The 18,429-nt window shown below is 36.3% G+C and overlaps 1 protein-coding gene across 2 annotated transcripts in view; it reads right to left on the bottom strand.

Moving 5' to 3' along the window:
* The window catches only part of ABCB1_1 (Multidrug resistance protein 1), an 81,393-nt gene extending 63,196 nt beyond the window's left edge, over positions 1–18,197 (bottom strand). For both annotated transcript variants that reach the window (XM_051215480.1, XM_051215481.1), the window contains exons 1-4: positions 17,367–18,197; positions 17,258–17,318; positions 16,926–17,207; positions 1,330–1,762 (exon numbers count right to left, since the gene is read on the bottom strand). In XM_051215480.1, the coding sequence (XP_051065992.1) occupies positions 1,330–1,762; positions 16,926–17,207; positions 17,258–17,318; positions 17,367–17,425 (835 nt within the window). In that variant the 5' untranslated portion in view covers positions 17,426–18,197. The remainder of the gene's footprint in view (positions 1–1,329; positions 1,763–16,925; positions 17,208–17,257; positions 17,319–17,366) is intronic.
* Positions 18,198–18,429: the final 232 nt, after the last annotated feature.

The following is an 18,429-nucleotide window of genomic DNA, read 5'->3' as shown; positions in this document are numbered from 1 at the left end:
ATAATCCTCTTTATTTTTGATTGAGATCATGAACTGATTAATGTTAGATCACCATTGAAAACCTGGAAGCACTGGATGGCCAACTCGTCCTAGTATGACTTGGATTCTAGATCACTGGTCAGGTATCCGACGGTGTTAATGTCTAAACTCAAACAATCCACGAAATTGCTCGACCATCTTCCATTGTACTGAGGTAGATATTTTGTTTCTGCCCGACACGGATTAGCTCCACTGGTCACGACTTCTCGCTAGAACTCCGAAAATTCCCTCAAGAAGCTAGTCAGTAGTCTAGAGGTTAATCGTTCGCGCGCGAGACTGAAGGCCATGGGTTCGAATCCAACGAGCAGAAAAAAAGATGCGCATTGCTGCGGAGTCCCACAATACGACGAGTTGGCCATCTAGTGCTTCCAGGTTTTCAATAGTGGTCTAACATCAATCAGTTCATGGTCTTAATCAGTCAGTCAGTAGCAACGTAGAACTTCGTAAGTACGTACGTCAGTTCGAGTTGCCACACCAGATTAGCACACAGATGCAGTGGTCGATTCAAATCCTGTAGTGGTAGAGGTAATAAGGAAAGATTTGAATGTGACCAACTTGGTCTCGTGCGCTGTTACGGGTATGAATGCTGATATCACTTCCCGGCTGCCCACACCGTGGAAGGGTATTTCTTGAGGAACCTGAAATAGAAGTGGATTAGTGTTGGTTTTAACGACCTGGGAGCGTGACCACAGAGCCCAGGGGACAACTGCTTGAGACCGGTCGCGCACGGCCTTTTCGTGGAATGTTTTTAATGTGTTAGCTCCGTTCTTCAAAGGGCCTTACCGCCGGAGACGGAAATCCGTGAGGTAAGGTGAGGTGTGACACTTTTAGGGTCGACCTTTTCTAACCCCACCCCTCCTTGTGGGAAGGCAGCATCGCTGCAGATGCCGGTTGTCCGAGGGAAACACCTTACTGCTGTCACACCCCTCTACAGTCAACAGTGCGACTTCGCCCTTAGACCTTGAGTTGCTGCCTTTAGTCTTACGTTCTCCAATCGACCTGCCTGGCATGGTAGAACCTACAGGAACATATGTTCCAGCCAATATAGCTCGGTTGGGTCATCACGATAGGCGAACCCGACCACCACGTCAAGGTAGCAGCTTCGGTCGGGCATGATCTTTTTTCTCATGATCTTAATCAAAAACTTAATAATCTCCACAACCCTATACTGATAATCCTCTTTATGATCAATTCATAGTTATAACATCTTATTTGAATACTGTAATACATGAAGACAATAGTGCTCAGAAACAAAATGAAACTACACAAATATATGTATATATCACTTACCACCACCAAATGCTGTAGCTTTTTTAATACCCATTAATTCAGCTGATGTTAATTCTTTTTGATATCTTAATGATTCACGTTTTTCACCACCGAATGCAACTACAGTTCTAATTGATGATAATACTTCATTTGATACTGTGCATGCACGTGAATATGCATTAATTTCTTTATTATGAAATGATTTAAATGCAATACCAAATAAAGAGAAAGCTATCACTACAAATGGTAGTGTAGCACAAGCAACTAATGCTAATTTCCATTTCACAATAAAACCAATAATAATACCAGCTAAAAATCCACTCATATTTTGATTGAAATCACTTAATCTTGTACCAATACCAGATTCAATAGAATTTAAATTATCTGATAGATTATTTATAATATCACCAGGTGAATGTTGATCAAACCATAATACATCTTTATGTAGAACAGCCTGATGAAATAAATAATAAAAGAAACATAAATGACAGATAGTAGTAGTAGTAGCTTTTAAAACTGTTTATATAAATAAGCAAAGATAGATAATGGCTAGCAGTGGAATCCAGGACGCGCGTTTCGTCCTGTTTGGGACTCGTCAGCCGGATGTACCTGCACATCTCAGAGTTGAGGTTCTCCCTGGGACTCGAACTCAGCACCCTTCAAACGCCTCAAACGCCATCGCGTTATCCACTTAGCTAATGAGTCCTGATAACCACTTGCTTGTGTAATGGGGTGAAGTTTAATTCACTTGGTATTGTTTTTACTTAAATCTTCCCATTGATGTTTGATGACTGATCAATTTCAGTCCTAAAAAACATCAATGGGAAGATTCAAGTAAAACAATACCATGTGTTTATATAAATGTTTTATTAAAGTTGGATAATGATTAGGAATGAAACTCAGAATGTATGTTTCAAACGTATGTTTGAGATTCGTCAGGTCAGGATGTACAAAGACTAATAAAGAGACTGATCAATTCATGATCAACTCAGTTAGACAGATGAACGAGACAATATTGTGTAAAAAACTATGTTGTAAAGGACTGAATAGAATATCTAATAATTCCTGACCTTGACATGAACATTTGATTAGTGAGCCAATCATGAGCTAGGTAAATAATCCATCTACTCACTACAGCTTTTCATATTGAGCTCTGATTTTGAGTTATTATGACCTTTGCCCGGTATATCACATGACCTTTAAAATTTTGGGCATCGGTTACAAAAAAGTATTCCCGCTGACTGACTATTCGGCGTTTATGTGGTATAAGTTAAGCTTGAGAATGGAATACATTCAACTGCAAATCGAAAAGTGAACAAAAGCTTGTTTCGAACTACCCTACTACTGGGATGCAGGGTTGTTTTGCACATGAGTGGGTGACCCCAATCGGTTAGGTTGTTAATAAAATATATTACATAGAAGACATAGAGAATTAAATCCTTAAATTTTAATATTTAGGATCATGAGTCAATTGAAGCTAGACCTTGAAGCACTGTACGGCCTTAAATTTTACTTTTTTTAAACACATAAATACTGGTACAAGGTGGCATCAAATAGATATACGTCACATAGATCATTCTATTTGTGTGAGAATTAGGGCCACACCTCGAACCTTCGACCTACAGATCTAATCCACAAGGCAGTGGAGCAACGTAAGGAGATGTAGTCTCATGGTAGCCGGTTACCAACAATTGGTTCAGACGCCATTTGTTTCCTTAGGATTCTGGAGTCCATGTACACCATCGGTTTGGAATCGGGATTTTCCAACTCCGCTAGATGGATCTTTTATATCCATAAATCCGGTTAAAGCGCCGAACACTCGCTTTTCATCCTCTCAAATATCGTAAAGCACACCTGTGTTGCAAGAAGCCAGTGATTAGCACTTCTCTGGCAGTGGTTATATGCACGTGACCATACTAGATCATTTGGAGAGGGAGAGCTGACTCTTCTAACTCTCGACCATACCAAGGCATTTGAAGGCCCAAACAATATCTTAAGGTAATAAATAACATCGTATTATTGTTGTTGAGAAAATAAATAAGTTCTACAGACTGACTTAAACAACTGAAGTTTAGATTCACACACCACACTACAGTTATCTGACAAAGACATTAAATTTCTTTACAATCAAATGTATTATGACTGTTTATAGTACAAAACAGTTAACGTCAACTAGTGTGGGGTAACTGTTCAGCAGTTACTCTGAACAAATAAGTGATCACTGATTTGTTGTTTAATGAAATAACGAACTCATACACTAAATTAACAAACTAAGACAAAGACAACCTTAGGTCTATATCAATCACTATACATTTGTTCCATTTCCATTTTTTTATAATTTGAAACGACCTTAGAAGCTTTCAACAATCAGGCATTTTACACTAACTATTTAATTCCTAGAATAATAGGTACTGACGATTTTTCTGAATTCAACTTATCATCAATCAACTGCATAGTGAATCATCAATAGGAAACTAAGAGAGACATTGGACATTTGATTTCTTTTAGCAATAAATATACGAAGCATTTTTAACTGAATATGAATCTATTGAAGCTGTAGACTACAAATTGACCTATTACTATACACTAGTTTTACTATTTTCAGTTTGTAATCAGAATGGAGGTTTGTGAAGATTATAGTAATTTTAACGGTTGAATTTATGAGTCAATTTATACTGGACCACCATTGAAAACCTGGAAGCACCGGAAAGCCGTTTTAGTCCTAGGATGATACTTTTCAGCAGTGTGCATCCATGATCAGTGAATTCATTTGTATAATTAATTGGTACCAACAATTAACATAAACCTGTTTTGTTTTCCTAAAAAGTAATTCTGGTTTATTTTTGGCAAATTAATCAGTGGTCTAGAGGTTAAGCGTTCATGCGCGAAACCGATAGGTCCTGGATTCAAATCTCACGAGGTGGGATCGTGGATGCGCACTGCTGAGGAGTCTCACAATAGGATGATTTGGCCGTTCAGTGCTTCCGGGTTTTCCATGGTTGTCTAGCTTCAATTAGCTCATGGTCTCAACTATTGAAATTACTATAATATCCACAAAAACCCCTTCTGATACTAATCAACATATACTCACTAGTGACTAGCTTCAAGAGGTATTTCCTTGAGTTCTAGTAAGAAATATTAATCGGTGGAGTTCAACCAGGTCTGTTATGAGATAGTAACTCACTGAAGACAATGGTAGATGTGTCGCTCAATTTCGTGGATTAGTTGAAGTTAGAGATTAACACCGTTAGATGCCCGCTCAGTGTTCTACAGTTTAAGCGCTAGCGCTCAAGACCCATAGGTCCTTGATTGAAATCTCACGAGGTGGGATCGTGGATTCACACTGCTAATGAGTCCCACAATAGGACAAAACGGCTGTCCAGTGCTTCTAGATTTTCCATGATGATCTAGCTTTGATTGACTCATGATCTCAACTATTGAAAAATGATAACATTTAGTCATAAAACCTAGAAATTAACTATTTTATTACTTTGATTGATGTTTGTAGATTAAAACTTACTTAACTCTGTTATAATTAACAATTTATCATAAGAAGATACAATGAAATTATTTGATCACGAGTAGATAAAATTTGGCACTACTCATTTACATTTTCTTGTTTTATTGACAGTTGTATATCTTGTCAGATCAGATCATTTGTCGATCATTTACTTAGTTGGTAATGATTCATGTAATTGCTTTTGGATTGTACTGATATTATTAATATGTATACTTGTTAGTTAATCAACAAAATGTTTTTAATAGACATCCACTTAGTTAAGGTATACAAATATTTTTATACACATATATAAGCCTGATGAAGAAGATCTGTAGCTTAGGTTGATCATTTAGGTGGAGCTTTATTCTCTGAAGTGGATGGTTTAGTCCTAGAGCTTTCATTATTCCTCTCAACAACATCATCAGCACAAACTTCAGGTAGAAGTGAAGTATTCAAATTTCTTCACATATGATTCACAGCTTGTGCTATCGATCTCGATCTTGATTAGTTATTGTTAACCTTTAACCTATCATTGTCTACTTCTTTACTTTGACTGTATCAAAATCAATGGGAGATTTAATGAAAATAAAGGAGCAGGCAATAACAGGTTAAAGGTCAACAATAACCAGTCAAGACCGAGATCGATAGGACAAGGTTTAAATTATATGTGAAAACATTTGAATACTTCACTTCTACCTGAAGTTTGTGCTGATGATGTTGTTCAAAAGAACAATGAAAGCTACACGACTAAACCATCCAGTTCGGAGAACAAAACCACCTAAAACAATATCAGCCTTCTAATTGTTTAGATATACAATTATCTAGGGGATAATATGTACTTTACAGTTGTTAGAATAAGCATTGAGGTTTGTCAGTTCGATATTATTTCGAAATTTCCCATTTGAAAATTTTGATAAATTGGTTTTGTAAGTTCTCTTAAGGACATAAATTAGATTGGTTGAAGTTAGAGATTTATACCATCGGATGCCGGCTCAGTGGTCTAGTTGGTTAAGCGCCTGGCAGTAGACTGATAGGTCCTGGGTTCGAGTCTCGCGGGATGCCGGGTCGTGGATGCGCATTGCTGGGGAGTCCTACACTAGGACGAAACGGCCGTCCAGTGCTTCCAGGTTTTCCATTGTGGTCTAGCTTCAATTGACTCATGATTTCAATCTGTGATAAATTTGTTTCATTATAACAACACAATAGGTTCATTAACGCTTGTTTGGTTTTCGTCATAAACTGACATAAATTGATGAACCATTGTAAATCAATTAGGATTGACTATACTAAATTATAAGAATATGGAACTTCTCATAAACGTTTATTCAAAACTTTACATAAAGTAGCAGTTAAAGTTGTTATGCCTCGAGTTACTGAATTGAATACACTTCCTGAATTCAATAAGTAACTAATGTACATTCTTTTACTCATTATGATTTTTCGTTCAACATGAATTCCGTATGCTCAATTCAATGTAATGAATACTCTATGTAGTATTTATTTTGTTTTCTTGTTTGATATCTTATTCTGTACGACATACCATACTCTTGTATTCAATTAACATGGACTATATTGAACATGTGATTTATTATAACCCTGAGTATATATGTGATTTCATCCTAATTAATAATGAAAATGGATGTACAATCAATATATAGATGAGTGTGTTTTCTACTAGAGTTGTCGTTGTCATTGTGTTTTTTGTAGCTAATAAATCGTCACTTATACCAGGGTTTTTTTGTGTTTTTACTTTTGCATCGTGAGAACTGCGTTGGTATAAATGATAAACGATTCTGACATAATAATCAGCGACAATCGGATATAAACAAGTGGAGTTCATCCAGAAGATATAATAAAAAGTCATGTTCATCAGATATCAAAGAGTGTATTACTATTTTGCCACCAAATACCCTGGTACGGCCGAGAGTGGGGAGAGTCCGCTCTCCTTCTCCAAATGCTCTCACATGGTCACACGTATATAGCCTCTGCCAGGGAAGTCCTACTCACTGCCTTCTCGTGGCAGGGGTGTTGTTTACGAAAATGAGAGGACGAAATGCGAACGTCCGGCGCTTTAACCGGGTTGGTGAACATGGAGAGTCCACAGAGGGGAGTTGGAAAACCTTGATTCCAAACCAATGGTGCACATGGGCTCCAGTATCCTGAGGGAATAAGTGGCGTATGAACCAATCGTTGGTCACTGGCTAACATGAGACTGCATCTCTTCACGTTGCTCCACTGCCTTGTGGATCAGACCTATCGGTCGAAGGCTCAGAGTGTGGCTCCCTAAGAAAACCACCTGCTTTGGTTCGAGCACCCTAGCAGTATCACAGCCCTCACACAGATCAGATTATATTTGTGTGACGCATATGTATATATACTTAACAGGATAATCAATATTCATTAGTATTTCATATGTTGATGATGAATTCATCAAAACAGAGAGGAAGGATTAGGGTTGCAAATGATTAGAAAAAAGGAAAAGACAATGTGTTAAAAACAAGCTGTTAACAAAAGAGTAACAATAAAAGCATCTTATTTAACATAGAATCGAAGTGAACTTTAACCATGCTAAAGAATTAATCTTCTCGAAATAACTGTCAGCCAGTATCAAAGTTAAACTCTTCAGTAAGAATATTAAGACAGTCCTATTGTATGAAGCTGAAACTTGAATAACAACTATACATTCAGAAGAGGTTTGTGGAGATTTTAGAAATGTCACAGGTTGAAATCATGAGTCAATTGAAGCTAGACCACCATGGAAAACCTGGAAGCACTGGACGGCCGTTTCGTTCCATTATGGGGCTCCTCAGCAGTGCGCATTCACGATCCCGCACAATGGTATACGGTAGCGCAACTTCGTGGATTGGTTGAAGTTAGACATTAGCACCATTGGATGCCGGTTCATTGGTCTAGTTGGTTAAGTGCCTGACGCGAGACTGATAGGTCCTGGGTCCGAATCTCGCAGGGTGGGGGATCATGGATACGCACTGATGAGGAGTCCCATACCAGAACGAAACGGCCATCCAGTGCTTCCAGGTTTTCCATGGTGGTCTAGCTTCGATTGACTCATGATTTCAATCTGGGAACTATACATTCATCACCAAATATGTACTAGGTATTTACAAACAATTGTCTACACAAGATACTGTCCGTTGACCGGATACAATCGGTAACAACCTACTATGTGAGAGAAAAAACTTCCATCTGAAGAGGAAATTAGGAAAAGATGTTGGAGGTGAGTAAAACATACATTAAGGAAACTATCAAACTGTATCAAGAAGCAAGTGCTAACTTGGGATCCTGAAGGGAAGAGGAAAAGAGCAAGGCCAAACAGCACATTTCACCGAGAATTGGGAAGGATTGCTCAGGACAGAGTTAGATGGAGAATACTGGTGTTTATTCTATGCTTCTCCATGAGGGCTAACATGTATAAGTAAGTAACTAAGTTAAAAATATTGTGTTCCTCATGTGTTTTAAGTCATTTCGAACCAAAATTTATTGATTATAGAATGTAATAAAATTTTCTTGTAAACATACTACTAATGTCAGTTTAGGTTGTTTGCAGCTGAAGAGAAACCTTGAATTCATTTTAATACTGTATGCTTTGTTTTTCTTGCTTTATTCAAAATTTTATGTGTCTAAATGATCAGGTATCAAACAAGCCGTTGTTTTACTCGAAGCACTCAGTGGTTATATACAATTGACTGTAAAGAAGATAATAGAGAATTATGTCTACTTAGGTTCTTTTATGATCTGGTTATCTATGAAACTTAGAATTTAACAATAATATAAAGGTACCATTAAATTGTATTTAATTAACTTGGTAATATAATATCAAAGATGGATAGTGACTAGCGGTGGAATGCAGGACACGTGTTTCGTCCTATTTGGGACTTTTCATCTATATGTACTTACATCTTAGAGTTAATGTTTGCTCTAGAACTCGAACCCAGTACCATTCGCCATTATTCGCTCCAATTCACTCATGGTTTTGTATAAATATCTCTCTATACTATTATTGGGCAATTGTTTCACACTTGGCAAGACTGAATTGAATCAGTCATGGCTTTTCATAATAATTGCTAGGATTACCTCTTAAAAATAGTTACTAATACAGAAATGAATAATTATTTATAGTACAAAGAATTTGTGAAGATTATTGAATTTTCATAAGGCACGGGTCGGAAAAGCAAGAGCAGTATATCTACAACTGAAGAACATCTGCAACCCAAAACAACTGTCTTCAAGTCAACACCAAGGTCAGAATTTCCAATACAAATGCCAAGACAGTTCTATTGTATGGGGTGGAAACTTGCAGAACTACAAAATCCATCATCCAGAAGATACAAGTGTTTATTAACAGTTGTCCACACAAAATACTTCGAATCCATTGGCCAGACACTACCATCAGCAACCTACTGTGGTAGAGAACAAACCAGATGCCAGAGGAGGAAGAAATCAAGAAGAATCGCTGGAAGTGGATAGGACACACATTGAGGAAAGCACCCATCTGTGCCACAAGGCAAGTCCTCATATGGGATCCTCAAGGTCAAAGGAGAAGAGGATGACTAAAGAATACATTACGCTGAAGAAAATAGACAGACATGAAAAGAATGAGCAACAATTGGATAAAACCAGAAAGGTAGTTTCAAGACGGAGTGTATTGAAGAATGCTGGTCGGTGGCCTATGCTTCATTAGGAGTAAGAGGCGTAAGTAAATAAGTAAGTAATTGAATTTTCATAGTTTAGATTAAGTGTAAACAACCATTGAACTAACTGTTATTGATCTTTGAATCTTACGAAACTCATACTATCAGACAATTTTATTAATCGTCATATTAAAATTATAATTGATAGCTATTGAATTTTGTACCTTAGTGTAAACCATTATATTCAAGTGTGTGTGTGGGGGTTGATAAGTAAATTGAAATGACTGAAAACAAAAACATTTAAGATCAAAGTTCTAGTAATTTTTCACAATGATCAAATAGAAATAGAAATATATTTTATCAAATACATATAACTGACACTTGTGTATGTGATTCTTTGAGAATAAACATAAAATGTGATACGGATTGAGAAAGTTTGTTTGACTTTTGCCAACTTATATCACATGTGGCGGAGGAGAGATATCCGTCTATCAATTAAGGGACGAGTATACTATGTCGCAGTTCGTTCTGTTTTACTTTAGACTGCGAAACGTGGTCATTAAGAGTAGAGGATACTCGTAAGTTACTAGTAGTTGATTAAAGATGTCTTAGAAATATTGACCACATCTGCTGGGATCACCGGGTAAGTAATAGTAAGGTTAGACTCAGGGTATTGGGGAATGACGATGATGAGGTTGTAAATCTTCATCCACTGAGGTGGTTGGACCACGTATTATGTATGCCTGAACACCAGTTACCATGACGCACGATCATGACTAGTGTCTTGGATGGTTGGAAGAAAGTTAGAAGTGGCCAAACCAAAATATGACATAAGTCCACAAAGTCACTAAATTTTGGTCTGAGACATGTTGGTAGATGTAGACTACTCGGTTGGGGTCCATGTGACTATCGAAACCAATGGTTGGTGATTCTAGTTGACGTGGTTCAGAATCCATCACGATGGCGTCGGTGTATACATTCTTTGTCTTCCCTTAAACTATGATACTAAAATTACTTTATACCTTTTCTTCTACAAACTACTTCTTTCTTCCTGTATCAAATCTTTATATACAATCATTTTTTGTATCTTATCAACACTAAAGTATCTACTCCTATCAATTTGGTGCTCATCTTGTTTTGTTAATGAGGTATGAAAACTTGAACCGATGCATATATGTGCCTGGTCCTACGTTGTAGCTGACTGACTGAATACTCATTAATTTACAACAGTATTCTCATTTCTAAGACCATTGATGGTTTATGTATATAATCGATATAGGGTGTTATAGAGATTACGAAATTTCCAAAAACTTTAAATAATGAGCTGATCTTAGACTATAATGGAAAACGTAGAAGGACTGGGCAGTCTGTATGTGCACTTCTGGCTTGTATCATATAAGGATGAAACAGTACTCCCAGGTTGGTAATGATGATCAAGCCAATATATGTTTGCGATTTACAATATGTAAAAATTCGATGACGTCCACAAAACTATTCCGGTAATTACCATATGCTCACTTGTGACTCGCTTTCAAGATGCCTGAAGTTTAAGTGAAAAGCTGTGACCGCTAAAGTTCAACTACGTACAGTGTAAGACAGTTATACCCAACAGAAAATAGGAGAGGGTTGTTCAATATCGTAAATCGACTGAAATTTCAAATTAACACTGTCTGATAACAACTCAGTGATATAAAGATTAAGCATTTACATGCGAAACTGAAAGTCGTAAGTTTGGCTCCTTGTAACGGGTCTTGGTCGTGCATTATTGAAGAATCCCAAACTAGAACAAAACTCTAGGCCAATGTTTGCAAGTTTTTAATGATTGTCTAACTAACATCACACTTTAAATCTATTCATATATATATATATATATATATATATATATATATATATATATATATATATATATATATATATATATATATATATATATATATATATATATATATATATATGAAACTTTTAAACTGGGACGAAAAATGTACATTTTGAGAGCATTTACCATCAACAGTCTCATCTAATATCTGATAGATATTTTGGTTAATTTAGGGATTGCTGGACAGCCAATGAGTCAGTAATAGTTAACATGGGACTCTGTTATGAATTTGTACGGATCACTGTTGCTACATCTTGTATCAATACGAGAAAGTTAACAAAATGAAGGGGGAAGGTGAGAAATTTAGACTGAACTGGAAAAAAAAATATATCATAGAATCAAAACTATGAAATATTATTAAACTTCAGATTCAAAGAAAGTTAAATAATGAATACAGATGGATTGTTATGATCAGTTTAAAGCCATATTATCCAGTATCACCAAATATAGAAAGTGTCTGTTGTTTGGATTCTAATCAATAAGTTTACATTTCTTTTTATGGCTTTTAGAAAAAGCATTATCACTTACACATTGTGATTGGAATCCACTCAGTCAGTCAGTCACTCAGCTACAACGTAGGACCAAGCACATATATGGATTGATCCACGTTGCCACACCTCATTAACACAACAAGATGAACACTGAATTCGTAGAAGTAGTTATAACAATTGTAGTAATATATAAAAGAAAGATTGCATATAAGGATATAGTATAGGAAGAAAGAATTAGTTCGTAAAAAGAAAGATATAAGGCAATTTTAATCTCATAGTTTAAGGGAAGACAGAGAGTGTATACACCTACGCCATTGTGATTGATTCTGAATCAAGTCAACTAGAATCACCAACCATTGGTTACGATAGTCACATGGACTCCAACCGAGTAGTCTGCATCTATTAACATGGTTCAGACTAGAAGTTAATGATTTCAAGCACTGATGCCACGTTTTGTTTTGGCCGCCCTTAGCTTTGTTTTCTCATAATCGAGAGGTAAACAGTTGACTTTTTTTTAGAATATATGACTCCTCAGAAAAATAACAACGAAGGAATTTACTAAATGACATGAGTAACTTATTTTACGTACGTACCAGAAAACATTTCAGAATGTTAAGGAATATCGAGTGCTAAATTGTGACAATCATCTTTGAAATATATATTTGGTTATATCAAGTTATTAACCGTTAACATTCACCATACATATTACCTCATACACATATAGATGGATGATTTATACATATAGTATCTTCCTTTCATTTGTAAATAGTGAAAAAAAAATCAATATAGTTTAGTAAATATTTGTTTAACACATTTTATTACATACATGATGCACAGTTATATGTATGTTAATCAGAGATTATATAGTATAGGGGTTGTGGAGATTATTAGGTTTTTGATTGAGATCGTGAACCGATTGATGTTAGACCACCACAATTGAAAACCTGGAAGCACTGGACGGCCGTTTCGTCCTATTGTGGGACTCCTCAGCAGTGCGCATCCACGATCCTGCTCGCGGGATTCAAACCCAGGGCCTTCGGTCTCGCGCGCGAACGCTTAACCAACTAGACCACTGAGCCGGCATCCAATGGTGATAGTTTCTAACATCAACCAATCCACGAAATTGCGCGACCAACTTGCGTTGTACTGAGGTAGATACCTGTCTCTACCCGACAAGGATTAGCTCCACTGGTCACGGCTTCTCACTAGAACTCCGAGAATTCCCTCATGTAGCTAGTCACTAGAGAGCACATGTTGATTACTAGTATAGGGGTTGTGGTTGAGATTATCTATTTAAAAGCACTGTACAATTTGTATAACTGATGAGTAGGGAAGGAGATTCTGTGAATTCAATATTGACTTATTATGAATATTAGAAGGGGTTTTGTGGATATTATAGTAATCTTAATAGTTGAGATCATGAGTCAATTGAAGCCAGATCATCACTGAAAATCTGGAGGCAATGGAGTTCAACCGGGTTTGTTGTGAGATAGTAGCTTACTGAAGACAATGTTGAATGTGTCAGTCAATTTCATGAATTAATTGAAGTTAGACATTAACACCGTTGGGAGCCGTCCGGCCCAGTGGCCTAATGGTTAAGCGCTCGCGGTCCTGGATTGTAATCTCACGAGGCGAGATCTCAGATGCGCACTGTTGAGGAGTCCCACAATAGGACGAGTTGGCTTTTCAGTGCTTCCAGGTTTTCCATGGTTGTCTAGCTTCAATTGACTCATGATCTCAATTATTATAAATAATCAACTACAATGTACACTTTATTATTAAGTGTTGAGTAATATAGGAAAAATTTGGTTTAGATCAAATCAAAATATGTGATATTCCCATGAATTTCGTCAACTAATGTACTCAGTCATGTCTAAAGCTGTATATTTTATATTTGGTTTCTTTCAGATAGTTGAATTTGTTATGTATTTTCTTGTAAACCCTGAGCATATGATTATTCCATGTTTTTTTTACACCATGACAATATCTATTTCATGTTGACCAGTAAATTATGTGTTCAATTTTTCACATTTATTACCTTCTTTTGATATAATAGATGGATTGTGATCAGTAACGAAATTTGTGTGTGGTATGAAGGTACGCACTGAAGACAGTGTGACATGATTCTGCAATACAACGGGCTGATTGGATATAGATATGTACACTACTGAATGCCGGCTTGGTGGTCTAGAGTTTAAACACCTGCACACAAGACTGAAGGTTTTAAGTTCGGTTCCTGGTTGCAGGGTCATGACTGTTCATTGCTAAAGAATCTCATACTAGGATGAATCTAGACCCTCCAGTTCCGTCCACGAGTGCTTAATCTCTATACCACTGAACCAGAATCCAGTGACTTGGGTATCCAAATTCAGCTATCCAAATCATATTGCGTAACTCTCTACAATCGTCTACCATGGACATATGCTTCATAATCGAAATGATTGAACTCCACTGGTCACGACTTTTCTCTAGAACTACAGAATCATCTGTTGAAACTAGTCACTAGTAAGTCCATGATAATTACCAGTTAAGAGATTTGTGAAAATTATAGAACTTTAATTTGTAGTAGTTAGTTAAAACATTATCACTGTCCATAAGATAAACAAGGATCGTAATGAAATGAAAATTGACCAAGTCTTCTCACAAATATAATTTAAACTGATCAGCTGAAGACACTGAGAATACGTCTCAATTATTGTTTATCGAAAATTACAATACATTATGTCAAGGTTATACAATGACCATTATAAGCTGTCACAATCATAGTTAAAGCTTATTAGTTTTTACATTACGTTTGTATTGCTTTTAGAGTTTCAATGATTAAAAAAAACTGCAAAACATGTACTACATATGCAAAAGAAAACATTCTAAGTAATTAACAGACAAAATAATTAAAATTGTGACTTGGAAAATGTATATCATATTATTAATACTTGAATTTTAATTTCGATTTATCTTTAGGCCTCAAATCTCCTGGTACGGTCAAGGGTGGGGAGAGTCAGCTCTCTCTTTAAATACTCTCAAGTGGCCACGTAGATACGACCACTACCAGAGAAGTCCTAATCACTGCCTTCTGGTGGTGGGGATGTTTTTTTTACTAAATTGAGAGGACGAAAAGCGAATGTCCGGTGATTTAACTGAGTTGGTGGATATGGAGGATCCATCTAAGGGAATTGGAAGACCCTGATTCCGAGCCAATGGTGTACATAGACTTTAGTATCCTGAAAGAACAAATGGCATCTGAACCAATTGTTGGTGACCGGCTACCATAAGACTGCATCTCCTTACGTTGCTCCACTGCCTTGTGGATTAAACCTTTCAGTTGAAGGCTCAGGTTTCGGCCGACTAAGGAAATCACCTGCTTCAGCGTGGGCAATCGGGCAGTATCACAGTTCACACACAAATCAAGTGGCTTTTGTGGCGCATATGTATTCGATTTTTAGGGAGTTTTACAAGCTCACACCAAATTTCTTCTGTAAAATAGCTGATGACTGTCAACGCACTGATTTCCGCATATAGTTCTATATAGTTAAATTATTAGGTGGTATATTTTTCTCAGTTAATCACATTTTTTTCTAAATTAACATGAACCATATAATTGAGAATATTCTCATAGTTGCTTAGAAAATACCATGAGCTTTATATTAAAAAACGATTTCGCTGTTAGACAGTTTTCTTTGTTGACTTTTTCTTAGGAAAAACATCTAAGCTGAATTCAGGTTAAGTATAGTTTTTCAGGTTCAGTCACTTTAAAGTCAATAGCTATTGACGACTTAGATTTCTTGGCAATCAATACATAATGAATACAATTAAGGATATGATATCATTAACATTTTCATAGTATCAGAAGGGTTTTTTCTTTGTGGATATTATGATAATTTCAATGGTTGAGATCATGAGTCAATTGAAGCTAGATCACCATGGAAAATCTGGAAGCACTGGATTGCCAACTCGTCCTATTGTAGGACTTCTCAGCATAGTAGGCAATTGTCGTAGAGATAAAATACTGGACTATAAGTCACTCAATTACAACTGGAAGTGTTGTGTATCATTCCAAAAAGTGCGTAAGCCAATGTAGTTATCTCTGAGATTGTGTCTTATAAATGTTTGATAATATCATATTTTATAGTCTACAGACCGATATTAACTTGGGGTAAAAATCACTATCGAATAATGTTAACAGTCAAAATTGTATTATTGGCTATGAGACCTGAAAATTCTGGCTTAAATCAACGGAGTCATGAGTGTATAATAATGAGGAACTCAGAACAAGATGAAACATTTATTCAATCTTTTCTGTTTTCCAGTGATACTATAACTAGATTATCCTATGACGAATAAAACCTGTGAATTAAACCAATTTCCACTAAAACCCCTTCAGTAAGAATAAAAATCCATGATCATTTCATGGTTGATAATGAGTACCATTTTATCTGAGCTAAGGTCATCACTAGAATTATCTTCTCAAACAAGTTTAACTTATTAATACAACATATGCTCACTTCTGAGAAGGCCCACGATAGGAAGAGTTATCCATCCAGTGTTTTCAGGTTTTCCATGGTGGTCAAGCTTCAAACGACTCATGATCTCAACTGTTTAAATTAATACAATCTCCACAAAACCCCTTCTGATACTAATCAACATATGCTCACTAGTGACTGACTTCAAGATATATATCCTGGAGTTCTAGTGAGAAGCAGTGACCAGTGAAGTTCAACCGGGTCAGTTGTGAGATAGTAACTCACTGATAACAATGGTGGATGTGTCACTCAATTTCGTGCATTAGTTGAAGTTAGATATTAACACTGTTGGATTCATAACCGGCTCAGTGGTCGAATGGCTAAGCGCTAGCACGCGAGACTGATAGGTCTTGGCTCCAAATCCCACGAGGCGGGGTAGTGGATGCGCACTGCTGAGGGGTCCCACAACAGGACGAAACGGCTGTCCAGTGTTTCCAGGTTTTCCACGGTGGCCTAACTTTAATTGACTGATGATCTCAACTATTCAAATTACCAAAATCTTCACAAAATCCCTTCTGATACATATAAAAAATGTTGAACGAAATGGATAATACACTTTAAAATTTTAAAAATATCAATTACCTGATAATAAAGTAGTTGAATTTGTTTCACTATACGTTTTGAAGAGAATTCAACACAAACACATTTTGACATACATAATACAAATATTAAACTGGCCATTAAGAAATACCATCCCAATAATTCATATATATTATTCGAAGAAGAAGAAGAAGAACTATTCAACATTCCATTGATCATAGAACGAAAAACCAATATACTAGCTGGGAATATTATACCCAATAATATTGCACATATATTTCCAATGATAATCAATAATTTATTACTAGTGGAAGCATATTGAAACTACAAAAAATAATGTATCATATTTCAACAAATACAAACAAACTACTTACAAGTTTACTAAATGAAACATTCTTCTTCTTCGTCTTCTTCTTCTTCACATTTTCATCATGACTGAAAAGAAAAAAGAAGAAATTGTTTCAAAACAAATTACATCATTACTTTATAGATTTGTGGCTTAAATTGATTCGAGTACTGGGTAGTTGATGATTATCAGTCATTACATTGAACAATGGAATAACAAGGGAGTACAAGAATGATATATAAATGTAAATGTTATTACTATGTTTGAAATGATCAACGTTTGATTGGTTCAATTTTTTTTTTTAAAAAAAAAGTATCAATGTAATTTAAACCAATAGAAGTTAACTAAATGCTTACACCAATATTAATGGTTAAGATCATGAGTCAGTTGAAGCTAGACCACCATGGAAAACTTGGAAGCACTGGACGGCCAACTCGTCCTATTGTGGGACTCCTCAACAGTGCGCATCCACGACTCCGCCTCGTGGGATTCGAACCCAGGATCTATCAGTCTCGAGCGTGAGCGCCTAACCATTCGACCACTGAGCCGGTTATGAATCCAACAGTGTTAATGTCTAACTTTAATTAATCCATGAAATTCAGCGACACAACGACTGTTATCTTCAGTGAGTTATTATCTTACAACAGACTCGTTTGAACTCCACTGATCACTGCTTCTCACTAGAATTCCAGGAAATACCTCTTGAAGCCAGGCACTAGTGAGCATATGTTGATTAGTGTCGGGAGTCTGTAGATATTATAGTAATTTTATTGGTTGAGATCATGAGTCCCACAATAGGACGAAACGGTCGTCCAGTGCTTCCAGGTTTTCCATGGTGATCTAGCTTCGACTGACTCATGTTCTCAGCTGCTGAAATTACTGCAATCTCCACAAAACCACTTCTGGTACTAATCATTTGGTATTTGTTTGTTTGTATCTTCCTATTGTTGTTTTTAGGTGTGTAATTGATGAATCTTTTGTTGGTATATATATATATATATATATATATATATATATATCCTATACAGACTGTCTCAATGTTGTCTTAATTCACAAGTATTCTAAGCAAAGATGGATAAAGGTTAGCTATGGAATCCAGCTTGACGCGCGTTTCGTCCTATCTGGAACTTGTCAGCTGGATGTACTTCCATCTCAGAGTTGATATTCACTCTGGGACACGAATACAGTACTATTCGCTTC

The sequence above is a fragment of the Schistosoma haematobium genome, chromosome 4, assembly GCF_000699445.3.
Source record: "Schistosoma haematobium chromosome 4, whole genome shotgun sequence".
Lineage (NCBI taxonomy): Eukaryota > Metazoa > Platyhelminthes > Trematoda > Strigeidida > Schistosomatidae > Schistosoma > Schistosoma haematobium.
The sequence above is the reverse complement of the archived record's forward strand: the minus strand, read 5'-3'. Positions and strand labels throughout refer to the sequence as shown.